This window comes from Acomys minous, assembly GCF_964271855.1.
Source record: "Acomys minous genome assembly, chromosome: 2".
Classification (NCBI taxonomy): domain Eukaryota; kingdom Metazoa; phylum Chordata; class Mammalia; order Rodentia; family Muridae; genus Acomys; species Acomys minous.
The window spans coordinates 57622056-57637043 of NC_140484.1; the positions used below are offsets into that span (position 1 = coordinate 57622056).

Consider the following 14988-nt stretch of genomic DNA (forward strand, 5'->3'; position numbering starts at 1 on the left):
AGTGAGTGCTGGTGAGTTCTAAGAAACTGCTAAAAGGGCTGGTGAGGTGGCTCAGTGGTCAGGAGCACTTACTATTCTTCCAAAAGACGAGAGTTTGATTCCCAGCACCCACCCGCATTGAGCAGCTCAACATCGCCCATAACTTGAACTCCAGCTCCAACTCTGGTTCCTGTTGAGTTCGAGGCCAGCCTGGTCTACACAGAGAGTTCCAGGACAGCCAAAGCTACACAGAGAAACCCTGTCTTCAAAAACAAAAAAACAAAAAACAAAAAAAACACAAAAGAAAGAAAGAGAGAAAACTAAAAGAGAGAGAAAAACCACTTTCACTAAGAGAGGGTAGAGAAACAGCTTGGCCATTAAGAGCCCTTGTTGTTGTTTCAGTGGTTAAGACCACTGGATTCCAAAGAAGCAAGCTTCAGTTCCTAGTACCCACTCCAGATAATTCTAGTCCCAGAGAATTTGATACCCTCCCTGGCCTCTGCGGGTACCATGTGCACACGCATGGTACACAGACACACATGCAGGCAAAACACTCATACACATACAATAAAAATAAATAAAGCTTCTTCTAATAAAAGGAGTGCTTGTTGCTTTTGTTCATAACCCAAGTTTAGTTTCCCCGCACCCACATGACAGCCCACTGCTGCCCGTAACTCACTCAGGTTCCAACCCTTGTCTAGCCTCTGCAGACCCCTGCATGCACATGGTGTGCACGCGCATGTGTGTGTGTGCGCGCACACACACACACACACACACACACACACATTAAACAAGGTAAATAAATATATTAGAAAAAAGGAAGATGGAAGAAAGAAAGGAAGGAAGGGGGAAGGAGGCAAGGAAAAAGGGAGGGAGGAAAGGGGATGGGATGGTGGCACATTCCTTTAAACCCAGCAGAGGCGGGCAGATTGCTGTGAGTTCAAGGCCAGCCAAGGCTACACAGAGAAATCCTATCTTGAAAAAAAAAACAAAACAAAACAAAAGGAAGGAGGGAGGAAGGACGGGAGAGAGGGAGGGAGGGAGGGAGGGAGGAAGGGAGGGAGGGAGGGAGGACAAGAGCAGTAAGAAGAGGCCACCCAGAAACACACATGCATCAGAAGAGCACTCTTCCCACTGAGGCTGAACTCACAGGGTTCCTGGAAAGATCATCTTTTTTTCTATTTGGTTTGGTTTGGTTTGGTTTGGTGGAAATGGGTTGTTGGGGTTTTGGCGTGGGTGTTGCTAAGGTCAAACCTAGGGGCTCAAATATGCCAGACACATGCCATGCCACAGTGCCACAGCTTTAACAGGAAGCACAAACCATCGTGTTGAAGCTGAGGTTTATTTACAGAAATCAGCATCCGCTGCTTTGTCACAGGATCGGCTGCATTTGCTCTGAGCCGACTGAGCACAGCATCTGCGAGCTCCCAGCGTGCAAGATGGGGGACCAGAGGCGACAACCCGGGTCCAGGCTAGGGAGCTTGACGTAGCTTGGCTGTGAGACACAGGCCCATGTGAGGACCCAGAGCTAGGCAAGGCTAGAGCCAATGCCAAACCTTCAGTGAACACTGGTGTGAGGCTGGTCCTGAGCTCCCACAGGGCTTCAAGGAGCACCATTCAGCACTCACCAGCCCAGGAGTGGCCAAAACCATCACCGGGAGATCCTTGGGCCTCACTCCAGGCTCCCAGAGGGACTGGACAGATACACTGGCTCATCTCATCTCCTGGCTGAGAGACCGTCTCAAGGAAGACCCTGTCCTTTTCTGACCACAACCTAAGCCCTGACTCCTGCCTTCAGCCTGACCTTTGTCCAAGCCCTAGCATTAGCTTCTTAAGAGGCTGGCATGCATGCCACCTTTGGCCCCTGCCTCTCATATTCCCAGGAGCCCATAACCCAAGTAGGTTTAGCCAGTTGTTTAAGGGGACCCACAGCTCACTCGACCCACGGAGATGCTGCAAAAGTGAGTAAGTTCACCCACACCCACAGAACAAGAGTTCAGAGCACAGCAAATAGTGCCAGGGAACCTCCCCAGCAACTGCTTCCTAGGTGGTCTTTTACTGGAGGGAAAACTCACAATAAACTGAGTAGGCCCAGAAAATAAGTGTCTCTGCTCGGGTACCCGGATCCAGGGTGGAGCCTCGATTACCTGACAGAATCAGGAGGAGGCCCAGCCTCTTCTGATATCCCCCTGGACCAGGCCCCCCACTTCATCCCACCCCTCACCCAGGGGACCCAGGTGCATGGCCGATGGTGTCCACAGTGATCTGTCACTTAAGGCAGGCTGTGACGAGACCCACCCTGGCTGCCCAGAATAGCCAGGTGCAGGAGGTGCCTGTGGGCCCCTGGAGCGCATGTGTCAGCCCCCCACTGGGTGTGGGAAGATAATGGGGCCACAACAACCATTTCAGAATTTTCCAAAGTAGTCTGAGTCCTGATAAAGCAGAACCCCATATCCTGTTTGGCCACCGCAGTGCCCGGCAGGCGGTGGTGATCACAGGACGGGAGTATGGGGCACAAGTAGGTGCGGCCAGGGAAGGGCACACCAACCCTATAAAAGGTTTAGAGAGCTAGACACTCGAGTCGCAGCACAGGCAGCAGCAAGACTGCCTGAACGCCCAGCAGTAGAAGACCAGGGCTGGTGGCCACCTCTCTGCTCCAGGAGTGCCACCATGCTCAGGATTCAGCTGCTGCCGCTGCTGCTGCTATCGCTGTCCTTCAGGGGACCCCTAATCAATGCTGGTGAGTGGGCATCTGCCAGGCTGTGCCCCGTGGGCGGGGTGGAGTACCCAGTGCCCTCCATAGGTCCCTGTGCACGGGGGAAAGTCCTCAGGGCTTCTCGCCCTGTTGACTCTGCCTGAGGCAGGCTAGCCACATGTACGCTGATGGATGGGAGGCAGGAGGGGCCCCAGCAAACTGCTCAAACCCGTTCACCTCCTGAGAGCTGGGTGTGGTGGCTCATCTGAATTGGGGGACAGGACTCCCTCTTGCACAGTCTCAGCAGTTTTGGTGGCAGCAGAGTACAACGGCTAGCAACAGGACAGACCTGGTACTCTTTCTCTCTCCCCTTGGCTCTGGCCCTGAGAGGTCTTTGAGATGCCCAAGGCATGTAGGGACAGGGGCAAGCCCTTTGGCTCCTTTGTGGAGCCAAAATCCCAGGCAGAATTCAGGCTCCGCTACATGTCACCTCGCCCCACTCACTAACAGAACTATATTGTTGGCTCCAGGTTTCAACTTCCCTTCTGTATATGTGGGAAGACATCTTGTGCCGCCCCAGCCCACAGCTCTGTATGCCAAACACAGCTATCAGGAGCTTCCCCTTGGGGGAGGGGGGGGTTAGGTAGGCCATAGAGAGCCCACTCTCAGATTACACCCAGCCTGGGGGCAAAAGTTAGGTGGGTCTCAGACTTGAAATAATGTAATGATTTCCCACCCCCCAACAGGCTATTCCACCCCTCTCTCCAGAAATTTCCTCCCCACTAAATAGGACCAACTGTCCATACCAACAGTAGCTATGAAAGCGATAGAGCAATGCCTATAGGTCCTACAAGGTCACTTAGGGACCCTGCCTTGCCCCTTACCCAGCATGCCTGGCAGAAAGAGGAGGGGTAGCTGACTGGAACCAGGTTCCTTGGGCCCATAGCCAAAGACAGGAAAATAAGCCACAGGAGGGACTAATGGGAGAGGCATAGAGGAGGATGAAGGCCGAGGCTCTAAAGAGTGTTGGACTACAGGAGGATGAAAGGATGGAGCTGCCTCAGAGCAACAGACAGCGTGTTCAAGTATCACCTCTGTGGACACTAGTGGGAGGGCAGAGGTCAGACAGGCCAGATGGGACCTGAGGCTACGGAAGCTAGGAAGGAGATGCCTGAGGCAGTGGGATTAATTCAGGACAGGTGAGGCGCCAAACAAGCCCAGAGTCCCCATGGGCCACGGTTGAGGAGTCAGTTAACAAGAAGTGCAGGTGGTCCCAGTGGGAGGGACAATGATGCTAGCCATCTCCGGAACAGTTTCAAAGGGGTCTCCAGTTAGAGGCCAGCTCAAAGTAAAGCAAGGCAGCCAGAGAGTTAGGCTGAGACCTGGGAGAAGGGAGCCGTGGGGCAGGAGCCTCTTAGGAGCACAGTGGACAGAATAATGAGGCAACAGAGCCAGACCCAGGTCTTGGATCAAGAAGGGCAAGTCGCTGAGCCTGGGATATTCATACCTCATAGAATAGGCTGGACCCCAGAATCCCAGTGCTGTCTGGAAGACAGAGAAATCCGCGCTAAAGACGGTGTTACTCAGAGAGCCTGCCCCATTCTCCATACTCGAAGGAGTCACTGGGCAGGGGCAGGTGCTAGTGACTCTGGACTTTAGGTCTTCGCTTTGCTTGCTGGCTCCTGAGGAGGAAAAGAGTGATGTGTGGGCATGCACCGGGTTGGGGCTCGGTGTGAGTCCCACCCCTGCTTCTGCCAGGTCCTCACTGGATTGCCAGAGGGAGTTCATGAGCTAGAGCCTAAGTCCCAAGGAGCACCCGCCACCACAAGCCACATGAGCCCTCAGCTGGCCCATCTCTGCTCTTGGTGTCATTCAGAGGTGCACATACCCTGGAAGAGACTGACAGCAGTGAGGGAGAGAGAGCGTCTTGTCCAAAGCTCTTGAGATGATGTGAGGGTTATCTGTCTGTGGGCATGTATCACCCCGCTAATGGCAAAGGTGATTCCTGCCTGATCTGGCTGGCTAGGCAAGCCTCGTTGAAGCTACGCTTGGGGGGTGGGGGGTTGGAGAGACGGTTCAGTGGTTAAGAGCACTGGCTGCTCTTCCAGAGGTCCTGGGTTTAATTCCCAGCACCCACATGGCAGCTCACAATTACCTGTCACTCCAGTTCCAGGGGACCAGGCACCCCCACACAGACATACATGCAGGCAAAACATAATGCACGTGAAATAAAAATAAATAATGTTTTTAAGTTGCACTTAGTTCAGGAGGAAGGCCTTCTTCAATACAGAGGACTAGCCTTTGATCAAGGTTATGTATATGAGCAGCTGTGCTCCCCAGGCAGAAACAAACACCCCAAACTGAGGAGAGCTCAGGGTGAGGCTCAGTAGAGAACTGTATCCCAAAGGATGCAGTGTCTGGTCCAGCTTGTCAGCAGGGCAAAAGTGTGTCAGGTAAGACACTAGCAGAGGGGTCAGGACATCATAGTCCATGAGAAGTCTGGAGAAGTCCTCCCTCACACAGCTATCTTGTGGCTCCCTGGCCCTGCCTGGCGGTCACCGTGACAGATGCTATTTGGCCTACCATGGCTATCTTGGAGGTTGCCAAGGAGGAAAAGGAGAAGAAAATTGCATGCATGGCCCTAGATGGGAAAGTAGGCAGCCTCTGAGTAGGTTAAATAATAGACCCACAGGGAGACTGGGCAGCCAGATCAGGAACACAAAGGGGGTGTGGCCAGGAAGAGGGGACTGCCAAAATCTGTCTCAGCCCTCTGTCCTCTCCTAGATTGCTGCCTCTCAGCACACCCCAAGGCCGCTCTCTCACAGCCTTACTAAGAGCTTCATGAAGATGAGCCGTGCACAGAGCAGGTCCCCTAAGATCCTGTTCCTGCGTTTAGATTCTCTGTCTGCTGAGCCCTGCAGCCTGGCTCAACTGAGCAGTGACTAGGGAGCATTGCTGGCAGACAAGCATCAATGCCCAGGACACTCCTAGCCCCACATGGCACTCGCGCCCCAGGGATGCCCGGCTAGCTCTACTCCACTCCCTGCATGTCCCTCCAGCGTGCCCTAGACTAGAAGTGCCCCTAGGCCCTTTTCCAATGCTACTTCCTCAGAGAAGCTGCCCTCCCGTTCCAGCATGCACAGCAGCATCTGACTGCTCTTCCTTGCTCCATGCGCTCATCACTGGAGGTCACTCCTGCAAGCATGTGTGCCGTGTGAGTGAGTGCCACATTTGGGGCCTTGCAGGAACAAGCCCTGGGCGATGGACCTGCAGCACCGGGCATGATGACAGGCACCAAGCAGCCAGGCTAAGGCAAAGATGGAATATATGAATGAATGAATGAATGAACGAACGAACAAACGAACAAACCAGGAAGTAATGAGAATGGGAGAGGTGTCACAGCTGGGGAAAGATGAGCTGAGATGCCAGGGTTTGGGCTGGACTCCACCCTTTGTCCTCCTTCAGAACGTGCTGCCTACTACTCAGTTGAGCGTATTGCAGACAAGTGTGCGCTGCTGCAGAGCAGGGCACTGCCTACAAATGATGGGCAAATGAGGGTGTGTGTACTTGAGCAGCTTCGGGTAGAAGTCAAAGATGGCAGTGGGGTGGAACAGGTTGAGATAACAGTCCCAACAGTAAACATGGGCCCCGCCATGCAGGTTTGGACGTCACTTCCTTTGCCGGCCCAAGCCCCTGACAGCTGAAGAACATTCCAAAGACAAGCGAGAGCCATCGGAAACCACACCACTGTCGCCCAGAGTACCAGAGGCCCAGTGGTCCAGTGTGCAGGAAGGAGGAAGCCACACCTCAAAACACACACACACACACACACACACACACACACACACACACACACACACAGCATGCAGGCCCTGGGGTACTGTGGTTTGAGGTCTCCACAGGAAGGATCCAGCAATGAAAGAAAGTAACAGTTTACACTTCCACCAAGAGTTTTCATCCTAGGCACTAGCTGAGGGCTGCGTATTCGGGACCTGCGATGTCTATGCCTATTCCTGCCCTGACTAGAGGGGCTATAGGAACTGTGCTAGGGCATGCTGAGCTGAAGCTTCCTGCCTTACAGGTGCCTGGACCAGAGATGCTACAGATGATGACACCGAGGATAACCTGCAGTCCTGTAAGGCCTAGACAGAAGGCAGAGCCCAGGCTAGAGCTGGGTGGCCATGTGGGGTTGGGACTATAGTGGGCTCTCTAGGGCCACAGCTTCTGGGCCAGGCTGTCCCAGATGTGCCCTGCCTGGACATAGGAAACAAGACTGAGACTGTATCATTTTCTTTGCAGCCCCAGAAAAGGGCTGGTGCTCCACATGGGGCGTTGGCCACTTTTCCACCTTTGACGGCCATGAGTATATGTTCAAAGGGATGTGTAATTATATCTTTACGGCCACCTGCGGGGATGCCTTCCCCACCTTCAGCATCCAGCTACGGAGAGATAGCGATGGGAACATCGCCCGGATCATCATGGAACTGGGGGCCTCAGTGGTTACTGTGAACAAAGAAACCATCTCTGTCAGGGACATCGGGTAAGGTGGCCAGGGCAACCGGGGTCGGGGAGAGGCGGAAGGAGCGGCAGCTAACTTGTCTTATCCACAGGGTTGTTAGCCTGCCCTACACCAGCAATGGCCTCCAGATCACGCCATATGGCCAGAGCGTGCGCCTGGTGGCCAGGCAGCTGGAGCTGGAGTTAGTCGTCATCTGGGGTCCAGACGCCCATCTTATGGTGAGAGCCATGAGCTGACAAACAGCATCCAGGAAGGGCCCTCCTCAGACTGAGTCCCAGGAGCCCTGAATGGCAGGACAGCACTGGATGCTGGCCAGCAACCCAAGAGGACCTGTGAGCTTAGACGGCAGCTCAGTTTCCCCATTTGAAAAGGAGGAGGGAGCTAACAGTTAAGATGTAATATGAATAAATTAACAAAATATTAAAAAAAAAAAAAAGAAAGAAAAGAAAAAGAAAAAAGAAAAGGAGGAGGATCTAGCTGGGAAAGGAAACACACACAGACAGAGAGAGAGAGGGAGGGAGGGAGAGAGAAAGGAGGAGGGAGGGAAGGAGGGAGGGGGAGGGGGAGAGAGAGAGGGAGGAAGGGCCAAGGAGAGGTGGGGTCACCTGGAACCTTGAAGCAAGGGTCCGAGAGATCTCCAGCCTGCGTGGGGAGCTTCTCGGCGCATCCCCACAGTTACCAACATTGCCGCCCAACAGGTCCTGGTAGAGAAGAAGTACACGGGCAAGCTGTGTGGGCTCTGTGGGAACTTCGATGGGAAGTCAGACAATGAATTTCTGAGCGAGGATGGTAAGGCGGGTCAGGGGTGGGTGGCCAGGGCCCAAGCCGCTATGTAGTCACTTCCCCATGCTGACCTCTGTCCTGTGCCCCAAGGCAAACTTCTGGAACCCCACAAGTATGCTACACTCCAGAAGCTAGATGACCCAAATGAAATCTGTGCCCATGAGGCCATCCCCAGCCCCACCATCCTGAAGACCAGCTATGTATGTGAGGTGGCCCGGAACAAGGGCCAGAATGTGGCTGCCACACGGCGGGGGGGGGGGCTGTATAAGGGTCTTGGGGGCCAATTCGACCCCCCTACACACACACTTCTGGCCTCCCAAGCCCTGGGTATGATACAGGATATGGCTTTACCCATATGACTTTGAACGGCTCTCTATTCAGGCCGGGATCTGCAACCAGCTACTGACCCTGGTGTCCCCTGGGTGTGATGTGCCTAAGGAGGCACTGGTGCTGAGCTGCCAGGCAGACATGGCTGAGTGTGCCCAGCCAGGCCAGCAGAACTGCAGCTGCGCCACACTATCTGAGTACTCCCGTCGATGCAGCATGGCCGGCCAGCCTGTCCACAACTGGAGGACCCCCGGATTATGCCGTGAGTCCCAGGCGGGGTGAAAGGAAAAAGCCACTTCCGGAAGGGGAAAAAGGCTAAGCAGAAACAAAGTGGGAACTCAGGAAGTCAGGCAGGATCTTCTTACCAGACCCCATGTCTGCTGCCTGCAGCCATGAGCCAGTGCCCAGCCAACCAGGTGTACCAGGAGTGCGGTGAGGTCTGCGTCAAGACGTGCTCCAACCCACAACACAGCTGCTCCAGCTTCTGTACTTCCGGCTGCTTCTGCCCCCATGGTGAGGACGAATACTAGCATCCACTCTGCCCAGAACTCACTTGCACCATGCCCCCAGCCTGGCCTAGACAATCTACCTCTGAGTCCCAGGGCTAGGCCTTATATCCCCACCCCAAAACTTCCAGTCAGCGCAGGACTCCATGCAGAGTGAGGTGTAGGGAGGAGGGATCCAGAAGTACTGAGGAGAGGTGGGCTTTCAGTTGCGCAAGGCCCCTTCCCCGAGGCTGGCAGCAGGAGGGAGGGGCAGAGCCTGGGACTGACTGACTGGGGAGGAGTCCCCACGGTGATACATAGGCTGCCCAAGGGACATCCGTGCCACCTGCGCCCATGCCCTCAGGTACACTGCTTGACGACATATCCAGAAACCACTCATGTGTGCCAGTCAGCCAGTGCCCCTGCATGCTCAATGGTGTGCTCTATGGGCCTGGGGAGATCACAAGGACAGCCTGCCAAAGCTGGTGAGTGCAGAGGACAGGAAGTTCTCCTGGCATGGGACCTGGGGAAGGGTGCTATTTACCTTGGGCCTCACAACCCACCGGGGACTGCCCCAATGCCCACCTGCAGCCAGTGTACCATGGGCCGCTGGACGTGCACAAAGCAGCCGTGTCCTGGCCACTGCTCCCTAGAAGGCGGCTCCTTTATCACCACATTCGACGCCAGACCCTACCGCTTCCATGGCACCTGCACCTACACTCTTCTCCAGGTAGGAGGCGCCCTAGGGCTGGGGGAAAGGGAACAACCAGTCCGTCCATGTCTGACCTACTCCTCACTTCCCCAGAGCCCACAGCTTCCCAACGAAGGCACCCTCATGGCTGTGTATGACAAGTCAGGTTACTCACACTCAGAGACCACCCTAGTGTCCTTCATCTACCTGTCCAAGAAGGTAAGGCCACCTGCCCTGAATCAAGCCCAGGCTGTGGCCTATTTCCTGCAGGCCCAGCATGTGGCTCCTGCTTCTCTTCCTACTCCCTCTGTCCCTCCAGGACAAAATTGTCATCTCAGAGGATGAAGTGGTCACCAACAACGGGGACACCAAGTTGCTGCCCTACAAGACACGTAAGTCCTTCTGGGGCCTGGCCCCGGGAACTTAGTGTTGCCACGCCTTTGGGACACGGCAGCAGGGACGGCCTTCTTAGCCCTGGAACCTTGCAGGCAACATCACCATCTTCAGGCAGTCGTCCACCCACCTCCAGATGGTGACCACCTTTGGGCTGGAACTTGTGGTCCAGCTGCAGCCTGTCTTCCAGGTGTACATCACAGTCGGGCCCCAGTTCAAAGGCCAGACTAGAGGTGAGCCGCTGTCCCGCTGGTCACTCCCAGAGTCAGCCTGGCTGTCCTCTCTCCACTGCAGCTAAAAGGAGAGAGGACTCAGGAGTGCCTTATACTGGCTCTCCACACCAAGGGAACCTGTGGTTGTGGTCCCAGCCTCTTGAGGCCAGAAATGATTAATCAAAGGGGCACAGCTGGGGAAAGGAGAGCTCCTGGATGTGGGGAGGAACCGGATGGGAGGGGCCAGGCGTCATTGCTCACAAACCCCTGCCCACACAGGGCTCTGCGGTAATTTCAATGGGGACACGACGGATGATTTCACAACCAGCATGGGCATCGATGAAGGCACTGCCTCGCTCTTTGTGGACTCCTGGCGTGCAGGGAACTGTCCGGCTGCCCTAGAGCGGGAGACCGACCCCTGCTCCATGAGCCAGCTCAACAGTGAGTTTCCTGCATCCCTACCCTCAGCCACCTGAACCTGTTGGGGTGGGTAGGGAGGGAACGGGACAACCCACAACCCCACCTGTTGTCTCCAGAGGTGTGTGCCGAGACCCACTGTTCCATGCTGGTGAGGAAGGGCAGTGTGTTTGAGAAGTGCCACACTGCAGTGAACCCCCAGCCTTTCTACAAGGTGGGTCTAATGGGCATTGGTGGAGGAGGTGAGGGGAAATGGTAGCAGCGGAAGCAATCCCTAGACACGTGGGTCCCGCCCTTCCCACAGAGATGTGTGTACCAGGCCTGCAACTATGAGGAGACCTTCCCTCACATCTGTTCTGCACTGGGGGCCTATGCCCATGCCTGTGCCTCCCGAGGCATCCTGCTCCGGGGCTGGAGAAGCAGTGTGGACAATTGCAGTGAGTGCTGACTGTAATGACAGGGGGCGGGGTTGTGGTCATAGGTGTAATGGGAGCCTGAACAACAGCAGGGCCCCTGTGGTCGGCTAGGGGTCCTAGGTCCTTAACCTCTCTCAGCCATTCCTCTACGTACTAGTCATCCTATCCCCAAGGCCCGGGCCCTCCCCACACACAGCTTCCTGTCCTGAGGACCCCTTTCCCCACAGCTGTCCCTTGCACCGGCAACCGCACATTCAGCTATGATAGCAAAGCCTGTGACCGTACCTGCCTGTCTCTGTCGGACCGTGAGACCGAGTGCCATGCGAGTGCTGTGCCAGTGGACGGCTGCAACTGTCCTGAGGGCACCTACTTGAACCACAAGGCAGAGTGCGTGCAGAAGGCCCAGTGTCCCTGCCTGCTGGACAGCAACAAGTTTGTCCAGGCTGACCAGTCAACCATGATCAATGGAGTCATATGGTAGGAAGGGCAGGGCTGGCCAAGGCCCGGTGAGGTGTGGGGGGGTGGGGGGCGGCTGAACTCCTGTGAGCTCATGTGCCCCTGCCCCTTTTCTGACAGCTACTGCACCAACGGGCGCCTGAGCTGCCCACGGCAAGCAGAGATGTTCTTGGGTAAGCGCATACCAGGGGGTGGCCATGAGCCCCTGCGCCACCTGGGTGTCCTCCAGTCCACCTGACCTGTCCTCTTCATCCCCTGCAGCATCCTGCCCAGAACCCAAGACCCTTCAGTCCTGCAGCCAGTCATCAGAGGACAAGTTTGGAGCTGCATGTGCCCCGACATGCCAGATGCTGGCCACAGGCATTGCCTGTGTAAGGAGCATTGTAGGGCAGGGCCGCGCTGAGCCCATGGTGTCCCTCTAACTGTGTCTCTGTCTTCATAGCTAGTGCTGGGTATCGAGTCAGTAGCTGAGTGGCAGCTAGGTAGCTAGAGGACAGGATGCTCATCTGTGCAATTCTGTAAGGACACTGTCTGGCTCCCAGCTTGAGAATTATGGCCACCTGTTCCTGTTCATGTGGCAGCCATTCTGATACACACACACACACACACACACACACACACACACACACACACACACACACACACACACACACCACAAGAACATTACTGAAAGGGTAGCTCCTCTAGGAGCAAAACCCAGCTGCCTACAGAGACCTTAGAGATGGCTGGAGAAAAGGAAAAACAGGGGGAGTCTTGGGAGGGGGGGGCGGCTGGAGCTACTAACCCTGTCTCCCCACCAGGTGCCCACCAAGTGCGAACCCGGATGCGTCTGTCCTAAGGGACTCTATGAGAACAGCGACGGGCAGTGTGTGCCTGCAGAGGAATGCCCATGTGACTTTGCAGGGGTGTCCTATCCTGGTGGTGCTGAGCTCCATACTGACTGTAAGACCTGGTAAGACGTGCCTTACCCTGAACACCGAGACTCCTGGGGCCATTTGGGTAAAAGTAAGTTGTCCCAGTGTGAGGCTCCCAGAGATGGGGTGTCCTAGGGCCACAGGCCAGGTCCCCAGCCCACCTCCTTGTATGGAAAGATTGCCTCTAGCCAGCCCCTCCTTCCCTCCCATCTCCCCAGCACTTGCTCACAGGGAAGGTGGACCTGCCAGCTTAGCACACAATGCCCGTCCACCTGCGTCCTCTATGGCGAAGGCCACATCATAACTTTTGACGGACAGCGCTTTGTGTTTGACGGCAACTGCGAGTACACTCTGGCTACGGTAACCACTGGGCCCAGTGCCAAGGGCTGAAAGGGGCCAGGGTGAGGACCGTGGGAGCTTCTCTTCAACATCCTTTCCCTGCAGGATGACTGTGGTGGCAACAGCTCACAGCCTACCTTCAAGGTCCTGACAGAGAACGTCATCTGTGGGAAGTCAGGGGTCACCTGCTCCCGAGCCATCAAGATCTCCCTGGGTGTGAGTGGCTGGGCCCCACAGGGTGGGTGAAGGCTGGCTGTATTTTGATCATCAGCTCCCAGGTCTCCTCAGCTTCCACCTCCATTGAACAATCCTCCCGCCATTCCCCTCTCATTTGTATGACAGAAAGGCGTGGACAGAGATCGGTGACCAACTGGGTAGTGGCACACTCAGAGTGAGTGGCCACGTGGTCTCCTCCAAGTTTCCCAGGGCTGTTATAGTATTTCGTGGGCAGAAAGAAGGCTGCTTTCCAGGAAGATGAATCTGTTTCCCACACATCTAGAACCTTCTGTCCAGAACTGTCTCCCAGTGTTACTCCTATACCTATCTTTGACTGCTGTTTTGAGACAGTGTCTCGGTGTAGCCTGGCCTGGTCTCAAGTTTACTGTGCATGTTAGGCTGGCTTTGAACTGATCCTCACAATTATGTTAATTTACACCTCTCCCTTCCAAACAGTCAAGTCACAGGCTGACCTGGGTATTCGGGTGGGCAGGACAAAAAAAAAAAAAAGCAAGTGGTGACAGCCCTCCCCCCACAGGGGCTATCCATAACAATGGCAGACAGAAACTACACAGTCAGCGGTGAAGATCCCCTGGTGCACCTTCAGGTGAAACCCAGCCCCCTTAATCTCATCCTGGACATAGACATCCCTGGAAGGCTCAACCTGACACTCGTGTGGGACAGGCACATGAGCGTCTCTATCAAGATCCGCCGTACCACCCAGGTACTCACCACACCCCTGCCAGTGAACCACGGTCCCGGCTGGTCTCAGGGTGAGGGGGGTGGCCCACCATAAAGCCTGCATGGCTCCCCAGCAATTGTTCCCCCATAGGATGCCCTCTGTGGCTTGTGTGGCAACTCGAACGGGAACATGAAGGATGACTTCGAGACTCGCAGCAAGTACGTGGCGTCCAGTGAACTGGAGTTTGTGAACTCATGGAAAGAAAGTCCACTGTGTGGCGATGCGAGCTACGTGGTGGATCCCTGCAGCCTGAATACTTTCCGGCGCTCCTGGGCTGAGCGCAAATGCAACATTATCAACAGCCAGACCTTTGCCGCCTGCCACAGCAAGGTGGGCCCTGTCCTCCGAGATGGGGGCATCAGACACAAGTCCTCCTGCCATGGGGCTCCAGGTTGGCTGGAGGGATCAGGTGTAGAGAAGGGAGTGCCTACAGCCTGAGGCCAGGCCCATGCACAGGCAAGAGATGGCTGGCAGTGTCAGACCTCTGCCCACTAGACCATAGCAGATAAGACAGTGAGTGAGTAAAGTGCTGGCTGCTCTGAAATACATAACCCACAGATGAGCTCTTCAGTTGTAAGTGACCCAGCCATGGGCAAGGATGGCTTTTTGGACACAGAGCATTTAGTACGGCCCATGATCCTTGGTGCTCAGTAAGAATGACAGGAGGCTACCCCCGTGTGGTGCAAAGTCCCTGTAGCCAAGGGCAATCTGAGGTGTCTAGGGAGACTGGAGAAGGGAGTAGAGACTCTGAGAGGGTCGGGCATGCAAGCAAGAGACACCTAGGCTTGGTGTGCCACACCCTGGCAACAGAGACCACAGGTCAGGGTTCACTGAGCACCAACGGCACTCACCTCTGGAAGGTGGTAGTCACTGAAAGCTGCAGCTTATACTAGAAGAAGCTCTCTCAGGGTGCCAGGGCACCCCCCTCCCAGTGCCTATGCCCCAAGGCAGCAAAGTCTAAACTCCACCTTGCCACCACCGCAGCAGTCAAACGCTGACGTGGCACCCCCCGCTCCACAGGTATACCACTTGCCCTACTATGAAGCCTGCGTGCGTGACACCTGTGGGTGCGACATGGGCGGAGACTGCGAGTGTCTGTGCGATGCAGTGGCTGCCTATGCTAAGGCCTGTCTGGACAAGGGCGTGTGTGTGGACTGGAGAACCCCAGACTTCTGCCGTGAGTGTCTCACCCCATCCCAAACCTGCTCCACTCAAGGGCCTACCCCAGAAGCCTTCTCTCCAGAGAAGTGCCAGGATGTACCCCTGCAGGGCAGCCTTTGGTCACTCATTGTTCCCCAGACTCTCCCTTCCCAGACCCACCTGGAGCCTGGAGACAGGCTCCAACAGTATCCAAGCCCTTCATGCTGGCACTTTGGCCTTGATGCCACCTGATGCATATACCCT

General features: G+C 55.4%; 1 protein-coding gene across 1 annotated transcript in view; it reads left to right on the forward strand.

Moving 5' to 3' along the window:
- The first annotated feature begins 2598 nt into the window (after window positions 1-2598).
- Window positions 2599-14988, forward strand: part of MUC6 (mucin 6, oligomeric mucus/gel-forming) — a 30217-nt gene continuing 17827 nt past the window's right edge. The window contains exons 1-25 of the mRNA XM_084802855.1: window positions 2599-2719; window positions 6756-6809; window positions 6974-7214; window positions 7285-7411; window positions 7892-7982; window positions 8067-8176; window positions 8358-8565; window positions 8694-8816; window positions 9153-9273; window positions 9380-9518; window positions 9594-9698; window positions 9799-9871; window positions 9968-10105; window positions 10364-10525; window positions 10621-10715; window positions 10806-10938; window positions 11145-11394; window positions 11494-11546; window positions 11635-11744; window positions 12174-12325; window positions 12506-12647; window positions 12732-12842; window positions 13381-13566; window positions 13675-13914; window positions 14605-14761. Of these exons, the coding sequence (XP_084658981.1) occupies window positions 2650-2719; window positions 6756-6809; window positions 6974-7214; window positions 7285-7411; window positions 7892-7982; window positions 8067-8176; window positions 8358-8565; window positions 8694-8816; window positions 9153-9273; window positions 9380-9518; window positions 9594-9698; window positions 9799-9871; window positions 9968-10105; window positions 10364-10525; window positions 10621-10715; window positions 10806-10938; window positions 11145-11394; window positions 11494-11546; window positions 11635-11744; window positions 12174-12325; window positions 12506-12647; window positions 12732-12842; window positions 13381-13566; window positions 13675-13914; window positions 14605-14761 (3391 nt within the window). The 5' untranslated portion in view covers window positions 2599-2649. The remainder of the gene's footprint in view (window positions 2720-6755; window positions 6810-6973; window positions 7215-7284; window positions 7412-7891; window positions 7983-8066; window positions 8177-8357; window positions 8566-8693; window positions 8817-9152; window positions 9274-9379; window positions 9519-9593; window positions 9699-9798; window positions 9872-9967; window positions 10106-10363; window positions 10526-10620; window positions 10716-10805; window positions 10939-11144; window positions 11395-11493; window positions 11547-11634; window positions 11745-12173; window positions 12326-12505; window positions 12648-12731; window positions 12843-13380; window positions 13567-13674; window positions 13915-14604; window positions 14762-14988) is intronic.